Source organism: Elephantulus edwardii, unplaced genomic scaffold, assembly GCF_000299155.1.
Source record: "Elephantulus edwardii isolate Elephantulus edwardi_28Jun2011 unplaced genomic scaffold, EleEdw1.0 scaffold00127, whole genome shotgun sequence".
NCBI classification, from domain to species: domain Eukaryota; kingdom Metazoa; phylum Chordata; class Mammalia; order Macroscelidea; family Macroscelididae; genus Elephantulus; species Elephantulus edwardii.
In genome coordinates this window covers 6,373,278-6,393,615 of record NW_006399877.1, presented here as the reverse complement: position 1 = coordinate 6,393,615, position 20,338 = coordinate 6,373,278, and the positions used below count along the sequence as shown (strand labels likewise).

Here is a 20,338-nt window from a genome sequence, read left to right as displayed (position 1 = left end):
GGGATAGCATAACAGCTTCTTAGCACTAAAAGCCTTGTCCCCAGAGGAAGATCTCCACCCAGAAAGATTTACAGCCTCAGAGACCTGATGGAGTGTCACGTGAGCCTGAAATGCCTGGGTGGCAGTGGATTTAGTTTTGTGGCCTGCAAAGTGTGCCTGAGCACAAGGTAAAAATGTGAAATGTTGTGAGAATGATCAAAATGGGGTGCAGAGACAGGAAGTGAGCACAGGCTTTTGCAAAGGTGTGCCTTCTAATCTGTGACATTTATGGAGAGGCCCAGGTTATGGCTTCAAGGTTTTCAGTCTAGGTCTTGTCACTTCCTGGTTGCATAACCTCCTTAGGCCTAGATTTTCTCATCTGTAAATACAGTAGTGTGAGTGCTAGTGGTCTTGAGGATAGGAAGGTAAGCTTTCAGCCCAAAGGCATGGTTCAGATCTATGAGCTGCTCTGCGTGAGAAAGATGGGCTATCTCCTCCCGTGCAAATTACAACCTCTGAAAACCCCTCGTGAGAGAACTGTTTAAAAGCAATATATGATTAGGTATTATTATCATGACAGGAGTCCAGAATGAAGGCTGCATAGTGGAGTGGACTTGGGGGGAAGGATTGTATAACAATCAAATAATTTTTCTTTTATTTTTCAAAGAGAAGAGTGAATGGGGGGGAGGGGTGGACAGGGAGAAAAATTCAGTCATGAATGAATGGAGAGAAAAAAACGGAGTATAAATAAATTCATTTTAAAAAAATTGAAAAAACCCCTTGAAGGGTCAGCTATGAGTCAGTTCTGACTCAGGGCAATTAATGAGTGAGTGAAAAACAGTAAGAGTATTTATTTTATTAACAGAGTATTTATTTTATTAACTTTAAGATATATAGAGTCTTACTTACATACTTACTGTTGCTCATTTTTGGTGGGGACATCAAACATTTCTTCCCAATGTTTTTAAAAAGGGAGAGAAATTACCTAAAAGAAAATGTGAAAAGAAATTCTAAGAGCTTAAAAGTATACTAAAAATATGAAAAAGTGAAATACCTAATAATGGAAGAAATACACTAATAATAACTAATAATGAAAGAAATGAAAAATCCACCTCTCCTTTGTGGTATTCTATCATAGGAGTGTCTGGGGACATAGACTGGGGTATTGGTGAAACTGTAAATTTGTTCTGCTTTGGTACAGTGGTTAAGTATTGGCTCCTAATTGAAAAGGTCAGAGGTTCAAACCTGGTAGCAGCTCTGTGGAAGAAAGACCCTTCCAGATGAAGACTGTCCCGGAAGAAAGGCCTGAAGGTGTAGTCAATGAAGATCATTAGTCCCCATGGCCCACCGTGCCTGAGAGTCCCCACAGCAAGTCACCTTTGATGGCAGCAACAGAGATACAATTCAAATGTTCCTCACACATGGTCTGACCATGTAAGAATAATGTGAATGTTTGCTCTGAAGCACATACAGCAAATAAAGCTACCTATGTGCTTCTTTTAAACCCGGAGGAACAAGCAGCGTGCTCGTGTGAAGTGGCCCTGCGGGCAGGCACTGGGCCTGAGTCCCCCTCTCCTTGTGCCCCGCAGGCCTTCCTGTACCGGGCTCTGGGCTGCTCCCTGGCCATGGGTCTCGAGGCTGACAAGGTGGAGGTGCTGCTGCTGGAGTTGCTCTACAAAACGGACTACAGCAACACTTTCGAACGGGAGGTGCGGGGCATCCACGGGGCGGAGGCTGTGCCTGAGCCTGCAAGAGAGACAGACAGACAGACAAAGATAGAGGCAGACAGAGGGAGATAAAGATGGACGTGCAGAGGGAAACAGAGACAGAGAAGGACAGAGAGAGAAGTAAAAAGAGAGAGGACAGAGAGACAGACAGACAGAGATAGAGGCAGACAGAAGGAGATAAAAATGGACACACAGAGGGAAACAGAGACATTGACGGACAGTTGTGTTGTTGTTAAGTGCCGTCGAGTCACGGGCAACTCATAGCGACCCTATGAACAGAAGTCCTGGATACTTCCTGTATAACTGCATCATTTCTCCAGGTTCATAGGGTTTCCAGAGGCAAGCTACTGTGGAAGTGGATGCCACTCCTGCTTCCAAGCTTGTCGATGGACACTGAGAGAGATAAAAAAAGAAGACAGATAGACAGACAGAAGACAGAGAAAGGCAGAGACAGAGAGAGAGGATGGAGAGAGAATCAGAGAAAGAGGAAGAAAGGGGGTGGAGAGAGAGAGACATGGAAAGAGAGAGACATGGAAAGAGAGAGAGAGAAAGAAAGATAAACAGAGACAGAGAGATAGGAAGAGACAGATCAGAGAGGGATGGAGGGTGCCCCTGCCCCCAGCCTCACCCTGCTGGACCTGTCCTATAGGGCATCTCCCTCTCCTTTGGCATGTGTGCCAGGGGCCAGGTGAAGACGGTGCTGGCTGTGCTCCAGGAGTTCGAGGACAAGATCCAGGAGTCGGAGCTGTCCTGGCAGATTGGTGCTTGGCGGGTGAGCCCCCTGCCTGCCCACTCAAGTCTCCGGGGCCCTCTTGGTGCAAGGGGCCTGACTACAGTTGACCTTGTTTCTGCTCGCATCTGTAACAGAAGTGCCAGTGGGTGGCTTTAGAGGACACATGGTAAGAGGGCTGGCCCAGTAGCCTGCCACATGGAGGTGAGGAGCAGACACCAGTATCAGCACACTCCCAGCTACAGGTGGTCCTGGCATCTGTGTGGGCAGCCCTGGGTGGTGCACATGGTTAAAATCCTAGGCTGCTAATGGCAATGCTGGCTGTTACGTCTACCAAGATGGGCCTTGGAAGAAAGGTCCAGTGAGCTAGCTATTCCTGAAGAACCAGCTACTGAGACCCACCACCACAGTCACACTGCGACATGTATGATGTCACCACAAAGGGGGCTAACTCTATGGCTACTGGGGCCAGGCTATAGGTTGCTGTTGCTCCCCACTGACCCCCAGAACCTGGGTTGATCAGTGCTCAGCAAAGCCATGCCAAGTGAATGAGTGGCTGAGTGAATGAGTGGATGGGTGCTTCGGGCAGCCAGCAGGCACTGGAGGTGTTCTGCCCATGAAATGCCCCTCAAAGGAATATTCACGCATGCAAATATAAGAACATTTTATTCTGCAGAATAATTTTCCACATGTGAAGGAAGACTCTTTCCCTCAGTAGGAAGGTGGTGAGGGGAAAAGCCCCGTGTCTCCCCGTGCAATTGTTTTTAAGGCCTTCACAGGTGCTTCTGTCTGGGGCAGGGTAATTGGGAACATGGTTGGTGGGCAGGGAAATCAGTCACATGGGTTGGCTTCTTATTGGCGGGCTATTTTGCCCACCTCTGCCCTCTCCATGTCATGTACACTGCTTTCCAGAGTGACATAACTTCGGTTAATTGGTTACTTTTAATCTGCTAAGACTTGCCCTATGAGACTTCCTGGCGCCTTTGGGTTTATTCTGCTTTTACTGCCTGCTTCTAAAACTAAGAATTTTTATGGCCCGCTTCTGCTTCTGGGATTAATGGGGTTTATGCTGTCCCCTCAGGGTCACCTTTAGGCCCCTCTGTGACCCTGTGGGTCCTTCGTGTGTGGCCGAGGTGCCATGGCTCCCTCCCAGTGACTCCTCCTCCACAGAAGGACCACCCTTGGAGGCGGGAGACCATGAAGAGTGCCCTAATGGACATGTACAGCTTCGTGGCCTCCTACTGCCACCCCCAGATGCTCCTCACCCACGTGAACAATCCCATCACCACCAAGATCATCCACCACTACACCAGTAGCTGCCAGGTACCCAGGCCCTCAGGCCCTCCAGTGCACAGGGGTAGCAACTGTGAGCTGTCACAGTCGCTGTCGGAGCTCCCCCATCCCACCAACAGACACTCAGGGGGTCTCACATGACAAACAGCATTCAGGAGGCCCCTTTATTGCCCAAGCTGGGCTGGTCTCAGGGGTTGTAGAGAGAAGCAGAGTGCAGTGGGCTTTCCCTGGTGCTGGATGGGGTCAGTGACAGGATAAGCCTCTCATTTCTCACATCCCTCCCTCACACTTGGTCCTGCTCACCAGCCACAAGACCTGGGGCTGACTTCAAAGGGACACAGAGGTCTGGCTGCCTTGTTAGAATGGCAGGGAGAGGACACAGCCCAAAGGAGGAGTTATTTTATCTCTAATGATGAGTGGCCTCTCTGAGAACTAGTGGGGCTGCCTCCAGGTTCCCGTCCTCTGTCCCTGGAGAGGCATGACACCCTGAATGGAATTGGTCATTGGGACAGTGTGCTACCTTCTCCAGCCTCTGTCCCTGGAGGGTGCTTCATCTGACACCAGTCCTGGGAAGGTATGAGCCAGCCTGGCTCTGTCTCTATGGAGGCATGGTGTTGCAGCCATTCCCATCTCCATGGAAACAAGATCCTCCACCCAGCCACCATCTCCATGGAAACAAGATTCCCTGCCCAGCCCCCACCTCCATAGAAACAAAGCACCCTGTTCAGCCCTGGTCTGACTCAATGCATTGGACAAAGGCTCGGTGGGTGGGGAATGACCCCTGGGGCTGTAGTCTCTCAGATCCTGCAACATTGATTCCCTATCCTGGAGCAGAGGAGTGTCAGCCCTCCACAAAGACAGGGACCTGAGTGGGGACACTGGGCTGGTTCAGGGTGACCTTACTCACCAAAGTTCTCTTCTCTCTGTTCCCACTTGCTGGGTAAACACAGGACATCTCCCTCAAACTGGCCTTTATGAGGAGTATCATGCAGGTCGCAAGTGCTATAAAAAGTGTGGAGTCCTTGGAAGACTTTGAGTTTGCCCCGAAGGCCACTGTGACTGGCATTATAATGGTGAGCAGTCGACTAACCCTGTGGACGGCTTCTCCCAGCCTGAGGCTTGATGGGACTAGGCTCTCCAGTCTGTGTTGACCTGACTGAGGAGATCTGAGTGCAGCTTTGATGGCTGATAGGAGGTCCCATGGCCAGGAAATGAATGGTCAGAAGCCAGGGCTGAAGACCTTGGCTCTCGTGGGGTCCTGGAATGATCAAGGTGGCTGCTTAGTGGCAGGTACTCAAAAGCACCCAGGGTCTACCCAGCCAGGGCTGGTGTTTCTCCACTGGGGGTTGGGGGGAAACATAGAGAGCACTATCTACTGGAAGGCAGACGCAGAACTATATTTGCACAGAAGTTGGATAATGTCTAGGAAAACATCATCCTTCCAAAGGCAAACATTGGTGACAAGTATTCTTGAGGTTACAGAGCTCCTTGAGCACAGACCCCTGCCACCACCACCTCCACACACAATCATTGTCAATGTCCAGGCTGAGAGTGGACACAGTTCCCACGGGATGTGAAATGTGAGAGGATCAGGTCTGGGGCACTGGAAGGGCAAGTGGTATCTAGTGTGAAGACAAAAGGCATCTAAGTCTATCTGCTTTTTTCATGTTTAAAAATCTTTTTATTGTGTTTTAAATGGAAGCTTATAAGACAAGTTGTTGTTTTGTTCAACAATTCCTACATATTGTGTTCTGTGAAAGGGATTGTAATCCTCACAGTGTAACAGCAACCTTCCCACTTCCTCCCTGTGGTTCTTATTTCCATTCAGCCTTCTTTTCTATCCCTTTCTGACTCTGAGTTTCATACCTGGGAAAATGTGGCCCTTTTGGTCTAATATGGCTGATTGTTTTATGGCAAGTGTAACTCCCTGGTGTTATTGACCAGTGTAAGTTGTTCTTATGTGCCATTGAATTATCTATCTGACTCATAGAAACCCCAGGTACAGTAGAACGAAACCCTGCTTGTCCTGCCCTATCCTCACAGTCTCTGCTGCGCTTAAGGCTATTTCTGCAATCACTGTGTCAATCCATCTCCTTGAGGGTTTACTCTCCTTTGATGAACCTCTACTTTTCTAGGCATGATGTCCTTCTCTGGAGACTGGCCCCTCCTGATTGTGTGCCCGGAGCAGGTGAAATGACATCTCACCATCTTTGCTTCTAAGGGACATTCTAGCTGCACTTATCCCAGACAGATGTGTTGATTCTTTTGACAGTCTATGGAATATGCAATATATTTTGCCAACACTATATTTCAAAGGCATCAGTTCTTCTTGGGTCTTTCATATTCCTTGCTCAACTTTCATATGCATATTTTAGAAGTATCAAGGGCCATGTGGTGTCAGCCATGTCTGACTTTTACCAACTCCATGAAGGGGAACTGTCCCTGTCAACAACATCAATAGCATCAAGCCAATTCTCACAAGATAGGTATGTCCCCCATGCTCCCGCACCTCTTTCTATTCATCTCAACACCAATCTTACTACTCTGCTGGGTCAGAAATCTGTTGCAGTAGCTCACAGACCCACAGAACCCTACTAGAGAAGTTGAGAGGTTATCACTCAGTCAGGACAGATTCCAAAATGTGCATGTAAGTGCGTCAGCCTCAAGTCTCATGGCTTTAAGTCAGTGATAAAATCTCTCAGCCCTGCCAGTTATGGCTTTCTCTCTAGTCCTTTAACAAACTCAGGTAAAGCCTCTTAGCCCTGGTTCCTCCATGGGGTAGCATCCTAAGGTCAGCTCATTTTTAATATGGGTCCCTGGTCCTCTGCTTTGGCCACAGCTGCTGCTGCTATAGGTCTAGCTGGTGCAAGAATCACTGGCCCTAAAGGGCGTGCACTGCATTCTCTGCTGCTTCTTCACTGGTGGTGAGACTCTCAAATTCTGCTGCTGAACCTTTTCATTTTAGTGGTGAGACTAGCCGGTTCCCTGTGGATAGGCTAACATGCCCTATTTGCATAGTCCCACCCATCCACCTGAGAGAGTTAGCCAAGGGCTGTGGAAGACATTTTGAACAATAAACCCTTAACACCACACATAGGAAAAGACTGAAAATATTATCTTAATCTTTAAAGTGACATCCTTATAGATCTGTCTACTGTGTGCCCGAGGAGGACCTGAGGCATTTGCTGCAGAAGGTCAGGAACTGACACCTTCAATATGAATGGAAGCTCAATACCAAGAAAACAAGAATTCTCACCACTGGCTGATTGGTGGCAGCATCATGACAGACGGTGAAGAGACTGAGATTGTTAACAGTTTCAGTTTGCTTGGCTCCACAATCAACACTCTTTGGTACCAGTAGCCAGGAAATAAAAGATTAATTGTATTGGGAAAATCTGCTGTCAGGGACCTCTCTAGAGTACTGAAGAGCAAAGATGTCAGTCTAGAGACTAAGGTGTGCCTGATCCGGGCCATGGTCTTCACAATTACTTGCTATGCATCAGAAAGCTAGAAGATGACTAGGAATGATAGAAGGAGAATTGATACCTTTGAGCTGTGGTGCTGGAGAAGATTATTGAATATACCATGGACTGCTACGAGAACAAACAGGTCTGTCCTGGACACGGTGAAACCAGGCTGCTCCTTGGAAGCAAGGATTCGGAAACTCCATCTGGAATACTTTAGACGTGTTGCTAGGAGGGACCAGTCATTGGAGAGGGACATCGTGCTTGGAAGGGTGGAGGGACAGTGCAAGAGAAGAAGACCCTGGATGAGATAAATTGACTCAGTGAGAGTAATGGGGGCCCGTGTGTCAGAGACAATGAGTTTGACTCAAGACTGAGCAGGGTTCAGAGCTTTTGTACAGAGGGTTGCTATGAGTTGCAAGTGACTCGCCGGCAAATAACATTAACTGCGCAGCTGGACCTTGAGTCACAGCGCAAGTTCAGTTCCAGACCTGAAGGGTGATTAAGGGCCATCATCTCAAGCAATTCCACCAGTCAGGCTGGTTGTTTTGTAGTTTTGAGTTTTGTTGAAGCTCAAACTTGACATCAAATTTGATGCCTTTTGAAGATGCCTGTAGAAAGGGCACCAGAAACTGGGATGCACAGCACCTTACAGAACGCCAGGATCTCCCCACACTCATCTCATCACTGACATGCTCACTGTCGGCCAGAGCCCATCTCTTGCCAGGCTCTCTGGATGGCCAGCAGCTCATGCTCTGCTTGTGTCTGGCAGGCAGTCATCAAAGCTGAGCCAGCCCAAAGCCTGGCTTCCCCTGTGCGGATCAAGGCCTTGGAAGCCCTCATCCACCTCAGGTGAGTCTGGCTCTGCCCAGGGCTTCCTGGGTAGGGGTCAAGGTGAGACCCTCCCCTGTGCTTCCCAGAGCCTGCACCTCCTTGACCCTCCCCAACTTGGGCTGTAAGCCCACCTCACCCCTTGGGGAACTGCTCCAGGCAAGAAGATGGGAGCCTGTTTCCACCCACCTCTCACAAATCATTCTTTATAAAATTTCATGCTACCAAGTGATACAGTGTGGGAACTAGTTGATGTGGAGGAGAGGCAGTGGCCCTCAAATGACTGTCTATAAAATCTTCAATGCAGGAGTTCATTAGAATGCACTATATTTATAAAAAATGTCCCTATAGTTACAACAACAAAACTATTTTCTCCTAAGCCCAGCTTACATGTATCAATAGATCTACAGGATAAAGGATGAGTTAATGGTAAGGAATTGGGCTGCCAACCCAACGACATGTGGTTCAAATCCACCAGCTGCGCTGTAGGAGAAAGATGAGCCGTCTTCTCCCATGTGATTTACTGTCTTTGAAAACTCACTGGAGAGTCAGCTATGAGTTAGTTCCAACTCAACAGTAAACAACAACAACAACCTAGTTACAACAACCAAAACATGCTCTCCTTGGGAAAGACCAGGAGGTCATCTTCTGCAGAGTTTAAACCAAACTCACCACCTCCGAGTAGATTCCAGCTCGTGGTGACCACCCCCCACCAGGCTTCCAACACTCTTGATCTTTATGGAAGGAGACTGTCCGACTGCCCATCTCTCTCTGGAAAAGCAGCTGGTGGATTTGACTTGCTGGACTTTCTGGGACACTGCCTAGGAAACCCTTTGGGGCCATTCTACTCTGTCACTTGGTCTCTATGAGTTGGGGTCGGATTGACAGGGGCCCCTGACGGTGCAGTGGGGTAAGCCCTGGATGGCTCATTGAGATGCTGAAGGAGAAAGGCAAGGCAGTCTGCTCCCGTAAATCTTCCCAGCCCCTGAGGCCCTGTGGTGCTGTTCTACTCTGGCCTACAGAGGGTTGCTGTGAGGCAGAATCCAGGTGCCAGCCTTGTCTGGTTTTGTGTAATAAGAATAAGACCAGGTTTGAAAATGTTCCCCAGCAGAGATTAGCAGGCTCACTGCGGGCCAGCAGGGGCACTGGCTTCAGGCTGGAGCTGAGAGAAATATTCGCCAGTCTTGGATGGAGACCTCACCAGCTTGTATCTACAGCCAGGGGCCTTGCTGTTGACTGGGCAGAACCAGAGCTTCCCACCCAGTATGCAGACATCCCAAATCCCTGGCCAGAGGGACTGGTCCCTCCCTGCCCCGTGTGACCTGCCTCCATGCCCGAACTGGATAGTTGGACATTAGGGACTTGGGTCTCCACTGGGCAGCCTTCATCACCGCCTTCCTCCCCAGCAAACTGAAGCCGCTCTACTCCGTGGAAGAAACCAACGAGCTGATGGGCATCGGTGTGCATGCCGTCATTTCCCTGACACCCCCCAGACAGGACGATGATTCCATCGTGGTAAGTCCCCGCAGGCCGTCCCACGTTCAGGGTTGTGACCTGGGAGGGCACAGACAGACCACACTGAGAATCCGTCTTTCTGAACCATCAGGGGTTGGAAACAGTGAAACATGTGGTATAAATGTAAGGTCGTACCAGGAGCCCTATAGTCACAAGGGCTGAGGGCTCATCCTCACAGGGTCACAGTCAGTGGTTCAAAGCCACCAGCAGCTCCGTGTGCAGAGATCTGTTCCCACACAGCCCAGCCGCAGAGACCTCAGGGGACGTTTCTAAATATCACATGAAGTTGCTGTGAAGCAGAATCAACTCAACTGCCCCCAGCAACAACATAGTACTTCTTGATGGGTCCTGGTGGTGCAGGGTCTAAGCACTTGCCTGGTAAGTGGAAGGTTGGTGGCTCCCCGGGAGAGAAACACTGATCATCTGCTTCCGTAGATAGAGATCACAGCCCAAGAAACCATCAGGGGCAGTTTTACCCTGTCTGGTGGGCCCAGCATGAGTTACAATTGATTCGGTGACCCCTCACATCAACAAGGGTGCCTGCCTGCTATAACAAGCTAACCCTGAAATCTCAGTGGGTTAACAGAATGCAATTATTTCTCTCAACTCCAGTCCAGTGGACAGTGTGGATAGAGGTAGAGCTGCCTTCCCTCGGCAGCAGAGGTTTCACTCTCGTCACGGCTGGTGCTGGTGTCCAACCCAGAGCTGGGGGAAGACACAGCCCGAAGATGCTGTGCTGGTGGTGCTAGGTGGCACCCAGTCTGCTCAGAGTGGCCCTATGAAGGCTCCAGAGAGTGTAGGAACCATTTACCTTCTTTCCATTGGCCAGGACAAGGCCACGTGGTCCTCAGATGCCGAGGGTTCTGGGAAACGTAGTGCCTGGCTAGATAACTATTTCCCAGCTACACTGTGGAAGAGGACACAATTAGGAGTTGTGCTGCCAAGCCAGAAGCACAGGGTTCAAATCCACCGGCTGCTTTATGGGACAAAGATGAACACTATCCTCTCGTGTCATTTACAGCCTCTGAAAACCTGCTGGAGGGTCAGCTATATGTCAGTTCTTACTGGCCAGTGTACAACAACAACAACTAGCCATCACTGTGCTGGCACTGGACGGAGTCAGGAGGACTGGCCTCCAGTTCACGTTCTTCCTTTGTAAAATCGTTCTTCCTGAAAGGTGGTCTTGTCCCTCACATGAGAAATGCAGGATTGGCGAGCTTGTCAGGGCACACCTCAGAGACCCTGCAGGTTTGGTTTCAGACCATCACCACAACAAAGCCAATTAGCACAACATACTTGACTGTTTGGGTTTTTCTGGGTATATAAAAGTTATGCCAACACTATAGACTGCAGAATATTAAGCGCCCTGCTGGGGTAGACCAGAAGGTGTTGTTGCCCTGCTAATCCAAAGGTTGCTTGTTTCCAGCAGTTCGAATCCGCCTGTGGCTTCTTGAGGAATAGATAGCCAGTTCCTTCCCCTTATGATTTAGCTTCAGAATCCTGGCAGAGGGTCAGACACTACAGAGCAGAACTGAGCCGATGGCAGTGAGCTGGAATATATTGTTAGTAGTGCTGTGGGTAAGGCGTTCGGCTGTTAACTGGCGAGTGGAACCCACTGGTCACGCCATGGGAGAAAGAGAAAGTGGACCGTCTACTTCTGTAAACATTTACAGCCTCGGAAACTCTGTAGGGCTGTCTAGACTCAGGGCTTCTACGAGTCAGAATTTTCTTCTTAAGTGCTGCAGTTTTATTTGATTTTTTGGTAGCTGACTAAGCAATGTTATTGTTATGTGTCCAGTGAATTGGAATTGACTCATAGCTGACCTTGTAGTGGGTTTTCAGAGGCTGTAAATCGCACAAGAGGAAAGTGCCCACCTTTCTTCTGTGGAGTGACTGGTGGATTCGAACCGCTTTAACTTTGGATTGGCAGCACCACTCCAAACCACTAGGCCACCAGCACGCCCAGGTCTGCAATAACATTAGGAAAACACCTGAAATCACTGGGGTGACACAGACCTGAGGCGAGTATGTGCTGCTGGCAAAGTGCCGTTGATACACCTGCTCAAGGCAAGGTGAACCCCAATCTGCAATTTGTGAGAAACACTGTACCCGTGACTGCTGGTCAGGGGACATGCACTAAAACGAGCTCTGCCTGTCAGCTCCCAGTTCCCTGAGGAAGTCGGTGGATGGCCAGCCGACAGACCCTGTCGCCCCTGAGTCTGGGCTGGGCTGTGGTCCAGCTGGCCAGCCTCTTCCTCTCTTGGCTGTAGATGCTGCATGCCGATGCCATGAGGACCTTGTCCCAGCTGATGGAGGCCCTCATGCAGCGACAGATGGACCCCAAGGGCCTACAGGAGATGGTACAGGTGAGTTGTCCCACTCGGCGCCAGGACTTCTATGCCACCCCCGTCCCTGAACCTGGTCTGATGACTCAGCTCTCCCTGGGAAACCAAGGGGTGTGCCTGATAGTTTGTTTGGTCTCTGTATGGGACTACCTGCACCAAAGTACCACAAACTGGATGGACAGAAGAATAGAAACTGATCCTCTCCCAAAGTCTCTTCTGTCTGGGTCTCTGGGTCTCTTCCTTTACAGGAGACCATTCTATGAGATTAGAATCCAGCCTATCCCTGTAGGACTTCACGTCCCCTTACCTGCTAGCATCCTTAAAGACCCTACTTACAAACAAGGTCACATTCACAGGTCCTGTGGACTTCAACATCAATTTTTAGAAGATTTCATTGAGCCCTTAATGGGAACTTTATTTTGTAAAACTTTGATATTTTTGAAAAAGCTTCAAGAGTAGAACATACAAATCACTTCTGTATGTCCTTCACTTGAGTCCCCTAATATTTTATCACACACTCATTCTCCATCTCCACCCGGTTCTCCTCCTCCTCCTCACTCATCTCTCCACCACACACACTACTTTTTAAATTAGATTTTAATGAAAGTTTATAAAGAACTTTGATTTCCATTCATTGTTGCACATTTTCCTCCTTGACCCCCACCCCCCACACCAAGTTGACTTTTTTTCTTTGGAAAAAAAAGCCCTTTTCATTGTTATACAGGTCCCTGCCTCCCCCCGGACCACTTTACTATGCAGCTCTTATTCTGGACTCTTGTCATGCCAATAATACCTAATCATATGTTCCTTTTAGTCAGTTCTTTCCTTTGTCTGTTGCAATGCTGTGTACATTATTTATCCCCTCTTTTTACTTTTTTCATTTCCCTTCAGCCCTCATATCAGTCCTATTCTGTGACAGTGGCATTATGCAGTATTTGTCTTTTTGTGACTGAGATAGAAAAACAAAGAACTCATTAAATATGATACAAAGTGGATGACCACAGAGGACATTTGCATTCTTGAAAGGCATCCTCCAGGTTGCTTTTTGAAAACTATGTTGCTGCTTGCCTGTTATTGAGTTTCAGAGGCTTGAGATTTCTGGAGACAATCCCTTTATCAGATGTAAGATTTGCAAATATGTTTTCCCAGTTTGTGGTTGGTCTCTTCATTAATTTATCAGTTGTTTTTGAAGAACGGAAGTTTTGCATTATATACACATATGCAAAGTCTCTTTCCATAAAGACTTCCACCCTCTGAAATCTGATGGACGGTCACGGTAACTCAGAGGAGAGTCCGCAGCAGTGGGCTGTGTGTGTATAAAAAGATAATCAAAATTTGCCCTGTTAGATATTTGTAAGCATACAATCAGTGACATTGATTGTATTTACTATCTTGTGCGATCATTGGGGAGTTTCTAAGTTTGATGAAATCTAACTTATCTTTAAAAAACCCAAACAGAACCAAACAAAAATTACAGATCCTGTTTTAGTGTCCTATGTCAGAAATCACTGCTCAGCCCAAATCATAAAGATGATTCTTGTGTGAGTTTTGGAGTTCCTAGTTATACAGTTGAGTCTATGGCATATGGTGTGTCAATTTTTTTATATAGTGAGAGTTTTGGATAGATGTTCATTTTTCACTAGGAGAACCGATTGTCCCCGACCAACTCTAAATCAGACATTACATTTCCACTACATTTTCTCCATTGAATCGCCAGTATGCTTTGTGTACATTTGGAAAGCGATTGACTATGTATGTAGTAGCCTGTTTCTGAACTGTGATTCTGTCCCATTGATGTATTTGTCTGTCTTCACACCCATACCACACTGTCTGAATTGCTACCACATTAAATTCTTGGCATAGATCTCCAGTTTGAAGGCTGATGTGTGAAGAAGTTAGATTCTGGAAGGTGGGTTCTCTTGATTTGGTTGAGTGTCAGGTAAGGACCATTTGGTTGGTTTTTATTTTGTTCACAATTGTGTGTGAGCTGATTGGATTTTGCTGAATTTAGCTAACAATGAGCTGTGGGCTGGAAGCCTCTTGTTTAGAGTTAATAGGACCTGATGGAGGGCCTTGATATTTAAAAGTTGCTTGTCCCCTCAGGCCTGTGGTGTTAATTTTGTTTGGGACTAATATTCTTCTAAGTGGTATAGCACTGGTCTGTCAATTTGCTGTACTGAGGTAACTTGAAGTTGCTGTAATGCTAAACATTATGCTACTTGTGTGTCAAATACCATAATGGTTACCCAAGGTGGACAATGTTTGGTGGAGTTCTCAGATTAAGACAGTCTTGGAAGCAGGAGTAGTGTCTACTTCCTAAACAACATTCTTCTGGAAACTATGAACTTAGAGAAACAATGATAGTTACAGAAGAGGGTTCAGATCTTTTATTCATAGGGTTGATATGAGTTGTGCTCAACTTGATGGCACTTAACAACAATGTGTGTGTGTGTGTGTGTGTGTGTGTGTGTGTGTGTGTGTGTGTCTGTGCGCCTCAAAGTTCAAACCATGTTGTTCAAGACTTAACTACCTGTGCCTTGGGGAAGAGTGGCCAATTTGTTCTTAGTCCAAACCTCCTCTCCTTTATGGGATCCTGGAAGCAACCAGACGTGTCTAGAAGCACAAAGAAGCATCGAATCAGCCTCTGAAGGGAATGAAACTGTGCTTTGTTCTCTCTGTTCACAGCCTCTTTGAGAGGCTTTGAGTCAGGCTTTGAAGAGGGAGACTGCACAGGGGCAGTTGCTGGCCGGGAAAGGGCTGGCATTGGTGTTTTAATGCCCTGTCCCTCCTCCTGTGTTCTGGACTCTTCCCTACAGCTCCTGGAAAAGTGGATCTTGTCGGAAAAAGAATGGGAGCGGGAGAAAGCCCTGAGTCTTTTTCTTCACATGATGCAGATCTACGTGCAGAGCACGGGCGTCTGTGTGAGTCTGGGCACACCCGGCCCTGGAGCTGACCGCTGGGACACCCACAAAGAACTGTCCCTGTGTCTTCCCCATAAGGAATCGCTTGAGTAGAGGCTATCTCTTTGAAATTGGCCAGAGAGTCCACAGGACACTAACCTGGAGTGGGGAGGAGAGATTGGACTGTACCTGAGGGCTGGCTGGACCCCCGCACGAACCCCGGTTTTGTGGGCTGGGGCTCATAGTAAAGAAAAGGCTCCACAGTCAGGAAGATTACATTAATGGGGATGTTTACCTAGAATGAGAAGAGAAATCACTGCAAAAATACCACTTCTATGAAGTTTGACACACACATCAGAAAATCTAGAAAACATACCATAATGCTTGTTGTCCATCAGGGGGTTCTGGTGGTCTAGTGGGCAAGGAGATCCACTGCTAATGCAAAGGTGGGTGGTTCAAATCCACCAGCTGCTCCTCTGGAGAAACAAGAGACGTCTCCTCCCCTGTGCTTTGAATGAAGGTCAGCTGTGGGTTGGCCTTGAGGTGTGGTTATTGTTGTGTGCAGGTAATGAGGAGGGTGAGTTTATTGTCTTTTGTTCCTACAGGTGTTGGCTCCAAGCTTTTGACTCCTCTTGACTTGGGGACATTGTGGACAGGGAAGGGTTTGTGTCACAGGGTGGAGGGCAGGGTGGTCATATGCAGGATGGGGTCCACAGGCGGCTGGTGGACAGTGAGTGTCCTGTGGCTGCTGTGACAAGTCACACAGTGGGGGCTTAAAGCAGCTACTCCTCCGCAGTTCGTGAAGCTGTTGTTAAGTGTTGTCTTGGTTACTGGTGCTGCTATAGCAGAGAAATGACAGACAGATTTAACAAATGGGAATGTATTCCCTTACAGTTTAGGAGGCCAGAAGTCCAAATTCAGGGTGCCTGATCTTGGGGAAGCCCCAACATTCTTTGGAAATATCCACAAGTCTTTTTGTCTTCACCAGCATCAAGGTCATTACTAATATGGAGGTCAAAGTCTAGAACGACACCCTGGACTCCTGGGAATTCCTCCTTGATGTTATTGAGGTCCTCCCAGTCTAGGCTTTCTTTCCTCCCCTTTCATCGTTAGGAAGATAAAAAATATCAGAAGCCACATGCCAGTGAAGCCCCCCATACAGCTGATGGGAGGGGTAATGAGATTAAAGGGTGGGGGTCCACCCTTAACCCTTTTACAACTGTTTGGCTTATACATCACAACAGCTTCCATGTTATGTCATCTTGTTGTTGTATAGGTTTTGCAATGTTGTTGTTGTTATGTGCCAGTCGAGTCGTTTGCAACTCATAGCGACCCCATGTACAACAGCCCTTAAACTCTGCTCTGTCCTGTGCCAATCGCACTGTCTCTGACACTCCCATCCCGATTATCATTAGATACATGTATTTAGGGGGACACAATTCAGTGCAAGACACAGGTCACCAAGTGCATGCCAGTTCACAATAACCTCATGCACAATAGGATAGACCATTGGCTGGTGACCTGCACCGTCCGCCACCATTGGTGCTGTCATTGGATCACTCCGTTTTGATGGAGGACCTTCCCCTTTTTCACCGACCCTCGACCAGGCACGATCTCTTTCTCCAGGGACTGGTTTCTCAATTCTTCGGAATGTTCTGGCTGCTCTTCTTAAACAGATTTCTTCGTTCTTCCGGCCGTCCACCGTATAATCCATATTCTTCAGCAACAGCGCAGTTCAAAGCCATCAAGTGTTCTTGGCCTTTCTTAGTCCTTGTCCAGCTCCATATCCATGTGATGCAGCTGAAAATGCCAGAAGGTGAAAGTCCAAAGTCAAGGTGGAGGGTACTCAATAGAGGAGCGTGCCTTCTGAAGGCCCTGGGGGATGATCCCTACCTGTCCCTTCCAGCTTCTGGTATCGCTGGCAAGGATTGACAATCTTATTCCAACTGTTTCCATCTCCGCAAGACCTTCTTCGCTTTGGGTCTCTGTCTGTGAGTGGCTTCTTCTTATCAGAGGCCCACCCCAACCCCATGTGTGACCTCATGTTAGTTAATTGTGTCTGGAAGACCCTATTTCCAAATAAGATCACATACTGAGCTTCCGGTAGTTATGAACTTTGGTGGTGGTGGTGGTGTTAGCTGCCATTGAGTCAAGTACGACTCAGCTGACGCTGTGAAGAGCCGACCTGAGCTCTTGATCCTGTGCCGTCTTCATCATCCCTGACACCCTAGAGCCCATTGCTGCAGTCAGTGTGCCAATGCATATTGTTGGGGGTCTTCTCCTGTGCTGACCCTCCATCATTCCAAGCACGATGTGCTTTTCCAAGATGTCCTTTTCATTTCCTAAGCCACAAAGCGTTGCCGATGTTGCCTCCAGGGAGCACTCTGGCTGCACTTTCTCCAGGACATCACTGTTCTTTTGTCACTCTGCGGGATAGTCAGTACTCGCCTCTGACCCGAAGCTATCAGTCCTTCTGCCATCCTCATTCATTGTCTGGCTTTCTGATGTGTAGCAGTGACTGAGAAGACCATGTCCTGAGTCAGGCACACCTTGGTCCTGAAGCTATCATCATTGCTGCTCGATAATTTGGAGCGGTCCCTGAATGCAGACTTTGCCAGTGTAATATGTCTCCTGAGCTCCTGACTGCTGGAACCAAGGGTGGTGATGGTTGATCCAAGTAAGATGAAATCATTGGCCGCTTCAATCCTTCATCTATCATAACGCTGACTGGTGGCCCTGCCTGCAATGAGGACCTCTGTTTTCTTGATGCTGAGGTGTGATCCATTCCGAAGCCTGGAGTCCTTTATCTTCTGCAGCAAGAGTTTCACATCCTCTTCCCAGGGGCCCAGTCCTGAGGCTGGGACCCAGCATCTTTTCCGGTGCCCACCTGGTCCAGGTTACTTTGAGGCAGACCTTGTGGACAGCACACACCTGGCCTCTCAGACCTGGTTCTCACCACGGCCCTGAGGGAGGAGGAGCCAGTACAGCTGTGAGTTACAGATGAGGAGAAGAGGGACAGAGAGGCCAGGCCACCTGACCAAAGCCACCAGCTAGTGAGTGTCAGGACTCAGCCACAGGTTCAAGGACCCAGGCCCCACAGGTGACTTGGCTGAGTCCCGAGCAGGACAGGGCTCCTGGAATCAGCTGACTGACCCCCAGGATTGATCTGTGGACGCGGCGGGGGTGGGGTGGGGCTCCAAGCTCGGATGGGAGAGAGATGGTGACGTGCTCCTCTTCCCGGGCAGGTGTGTGTGGAGCAGGGCTCACTGGTTACACTACCCCCAGTCCAGGCTTCGTGGGCTGAGGGGACACTATGCCAGTGCTCCTGTGCCCGCAGATCCCCTTGAAGCTGGGGCAGTTTGGCACCCTGGTGGGACTCATCGCTCCGCACATCTGTGACTCCCACCTGAGAACCCGAATAGCCTCCATTGATGTCCTGTCCAGGCTGCTGGACCTTCATGGTACAGAGGGGTCTTGGGACCATCCTCCCTGGGCTGGGTGGGTGGAGAGTCGGTGGGCCAATCAGCAGGAGAGGGTGTGGCCTCTGTGCAGGACAGCAAGGGTGACTATGAAGAGACTCACCCAGGGATCTAGAGGGCCAACGTGGCCCTCGGGGGGCCTCAGGGTGAGGTCAGCACCCAGAGACCAGGGTGTCTAGTAAGTTGTTTAGGGGGGAGCTGCAGGAGGGGTGTCTGAGCAGGGCGTGGGGCCAGGGAACAGTCCCTCCCAGGGGCAGCCAGAAGAGTTAGTGTGAAGGCAGGAGAGATCCCCCAGCAGCCGGGCACCCCGGAGACCCATGTCTGCCCTCCCGCCCCACTAGCCAGCCAGACCTGCTCCCTGTGGGACGTGGCCAAGGAGAAGGAGCTGCTCAGGTGTAAGGAGGATCTCAGCGGCTGCGAGGAGAAGGTGTTCGGCGCATCCACCAGGATCGCCAAGGTGGGGCTCTGCAGGTGGGGTGGGCTGCTGACACGTCTCCTGGCACCTGCAGGGAGGGGCGCGCCCTCAGCCTGGCTGAGGGACCCACACTGCCTTGCAGGGCACAGTCTCTGCCATCTGCACCCAGCTACACACAGTGGATTCAAACCCCATACATTGGGGACAGCAGTGCATCTCCTCACCACTAAGCCATGAGAGCTCCCCCAGGGAATGGCACAGGGAGCCCTGAAGGGCTGTAGTTCTGAATGTGCCCGGAGAGGCCCAGACTGAGGGCCAGGCCTTCGGGTAAGGCCACGTGGCCTCAGAGATCAGGGGGCTAGCGGAGAGCAGGACCGGCCCCTAGATTGGAGACAGAGGAGGCAGTGGAAGCTGAAGCTTCCTGTAGGGGTTGGAGAGGTGGGGGAAAGGCAGTGGGAGCAGCCGGAGACTTTGGGCCCCGTGAGAGGCCTAGGTCCACCTGGCTGAGGGTCCCAGGATGACAGCAGTGGAGGGATGATGTCCTGGGCTGACACCGAAGTTGGACTGGGGCCCCAGAGGGATGATCTGAGCGTGGGGAAGGTGAGGCGGGGTGGGGGGGGGGGGGCACTGGAATGAAATGGGAGAAGTTGGGATGGGAGAGAGGTAGGCTGGTTCAGGTGGGAGAATATGGGGTGGGGCCCCAGAGCGTGCTGTGGAACGGTCTGCAATGGGGCTGCAGGCGGGCCGGTTTGGGTGGGTGATGATGAGGTGGGGGGTGACTGTAATGTGGTTGAGTGAGAGATGAGAGAGCTCTGGTGGCCTACTACTCAGAAGATGTAATGCAATCCCAGAGACATGTGGTTCAAATCTACCAGCTGCTTCTTGGGAGAAAGATGGCCACGTTACTGCCTCTGAATATATGGAGGGTCAGCTAGGGGTCAGTTCTGGCTCAACAGCACACAACCACAACAAGACATGATATATTGTTCTGATCTGATGTCCATAAGGTCACCAGGAGTTGAGTTGTAGTGAATTCAAAGGCACCTACAAACAAGGGATGGGCGGGCAGCCACAGGGGAGAGGGTGGGGAGGGGGAGGGCTGTGGGCGGGTCTGACAGGGAGAGGGTGGGGTGGGGGAGGGCTGTGGGCAGGTCTGACAGGGAGAGGGTGGGGTGGGGAGGGCTGTGGGCGGGTCTGACAGGGAGAGGGTGGAGTGAGGGAGAGGATGGTTTAGGTGGATGAGAGTGAGGGTAGGGGTTGGGATAGATGGCATGGATAGGCTGGGTTCTATGAGATTGGGGCTGAATGGCTGGCCCTGGGGGGAGAGGCTGGGCCATGGAGGCAGCTGTGGCCTTGGTCTCTGACCCCAAGGACTGCCCTGAGCTAGGTGGTGTGCACGGAGTTTACCTGCGACGAGGTGGTCTCCCTCATTCGGAAGCTCTGCGAGAACATGGGGGCCATGGACCTGCAGCATGACAAGGCGTCTGTCAGCTGGATAGGCGTCTTCCTTCAAACCTGGGTCAAGGAACTGGAGGACAAGGTGGCCGAGCCAGGGTGGGGTGTGCAGGGCAGGGGCTGCCTGGTGCTCAGGGAGGGCCAGGCCCCAGGCTGGGATTGTGGGGGTCCCTCCTGCCCGTGGGGAGAACCCCTGGCCCAAGTC

General features: G+C 49.9%; 1 protein-coding gene across 1 annotated transcript in view; it reads left to right on the top strand.

Moving 5' to 3' along the window:
- The window catches only part of MROH2A (maestro heat-like repeat family member 2A), a 56,459-nt gene that overhangs the window by 21,001 nt on the left and 15,120 nt on the right, over positions 1-20,338 (top strand). Inside the window, exons 19-29 of the mRNA XM_006893523.1 lie at positions 1,569-1,688; positions 2,356-2,478; positions 3,607-3,759; positions 4,680-4,802; positions 7,966-8,045; positions 9,431-9,539; positions 11,810-11,905; positions 14,701-14,805; positions 18,122-18,245; positions 18,605-18,720; positions 20,066-20,218. Of these exons, the coding sequence (XP_006893585.1) occupies positions 1,569-1,688; positions 2,356-2,478; positions 3,607-3,759; positions 4,680-4,802; positions 7,966-8,045; positions 9,431-9,539; positions 11,810-11,905; positions 14,701-14,805; positions 18,122-18,245; positions 18,605-18,720; positions 20,066-20,218 (1,302 nt within the window). The remainder of the gene's footprint in view (positions 1-1,568; positions 1,689-2,355; positions 2,479-3,606; positions 3,760-4,679; positions 4,803-7,965; positions 8,046-9,430; positions 9,540-11,809; positions 11,906-14,700; positions 14,806-18,121; positions 18,246-18,604; positions 18,721-20,065; positions 20,219-20,338) is intronic.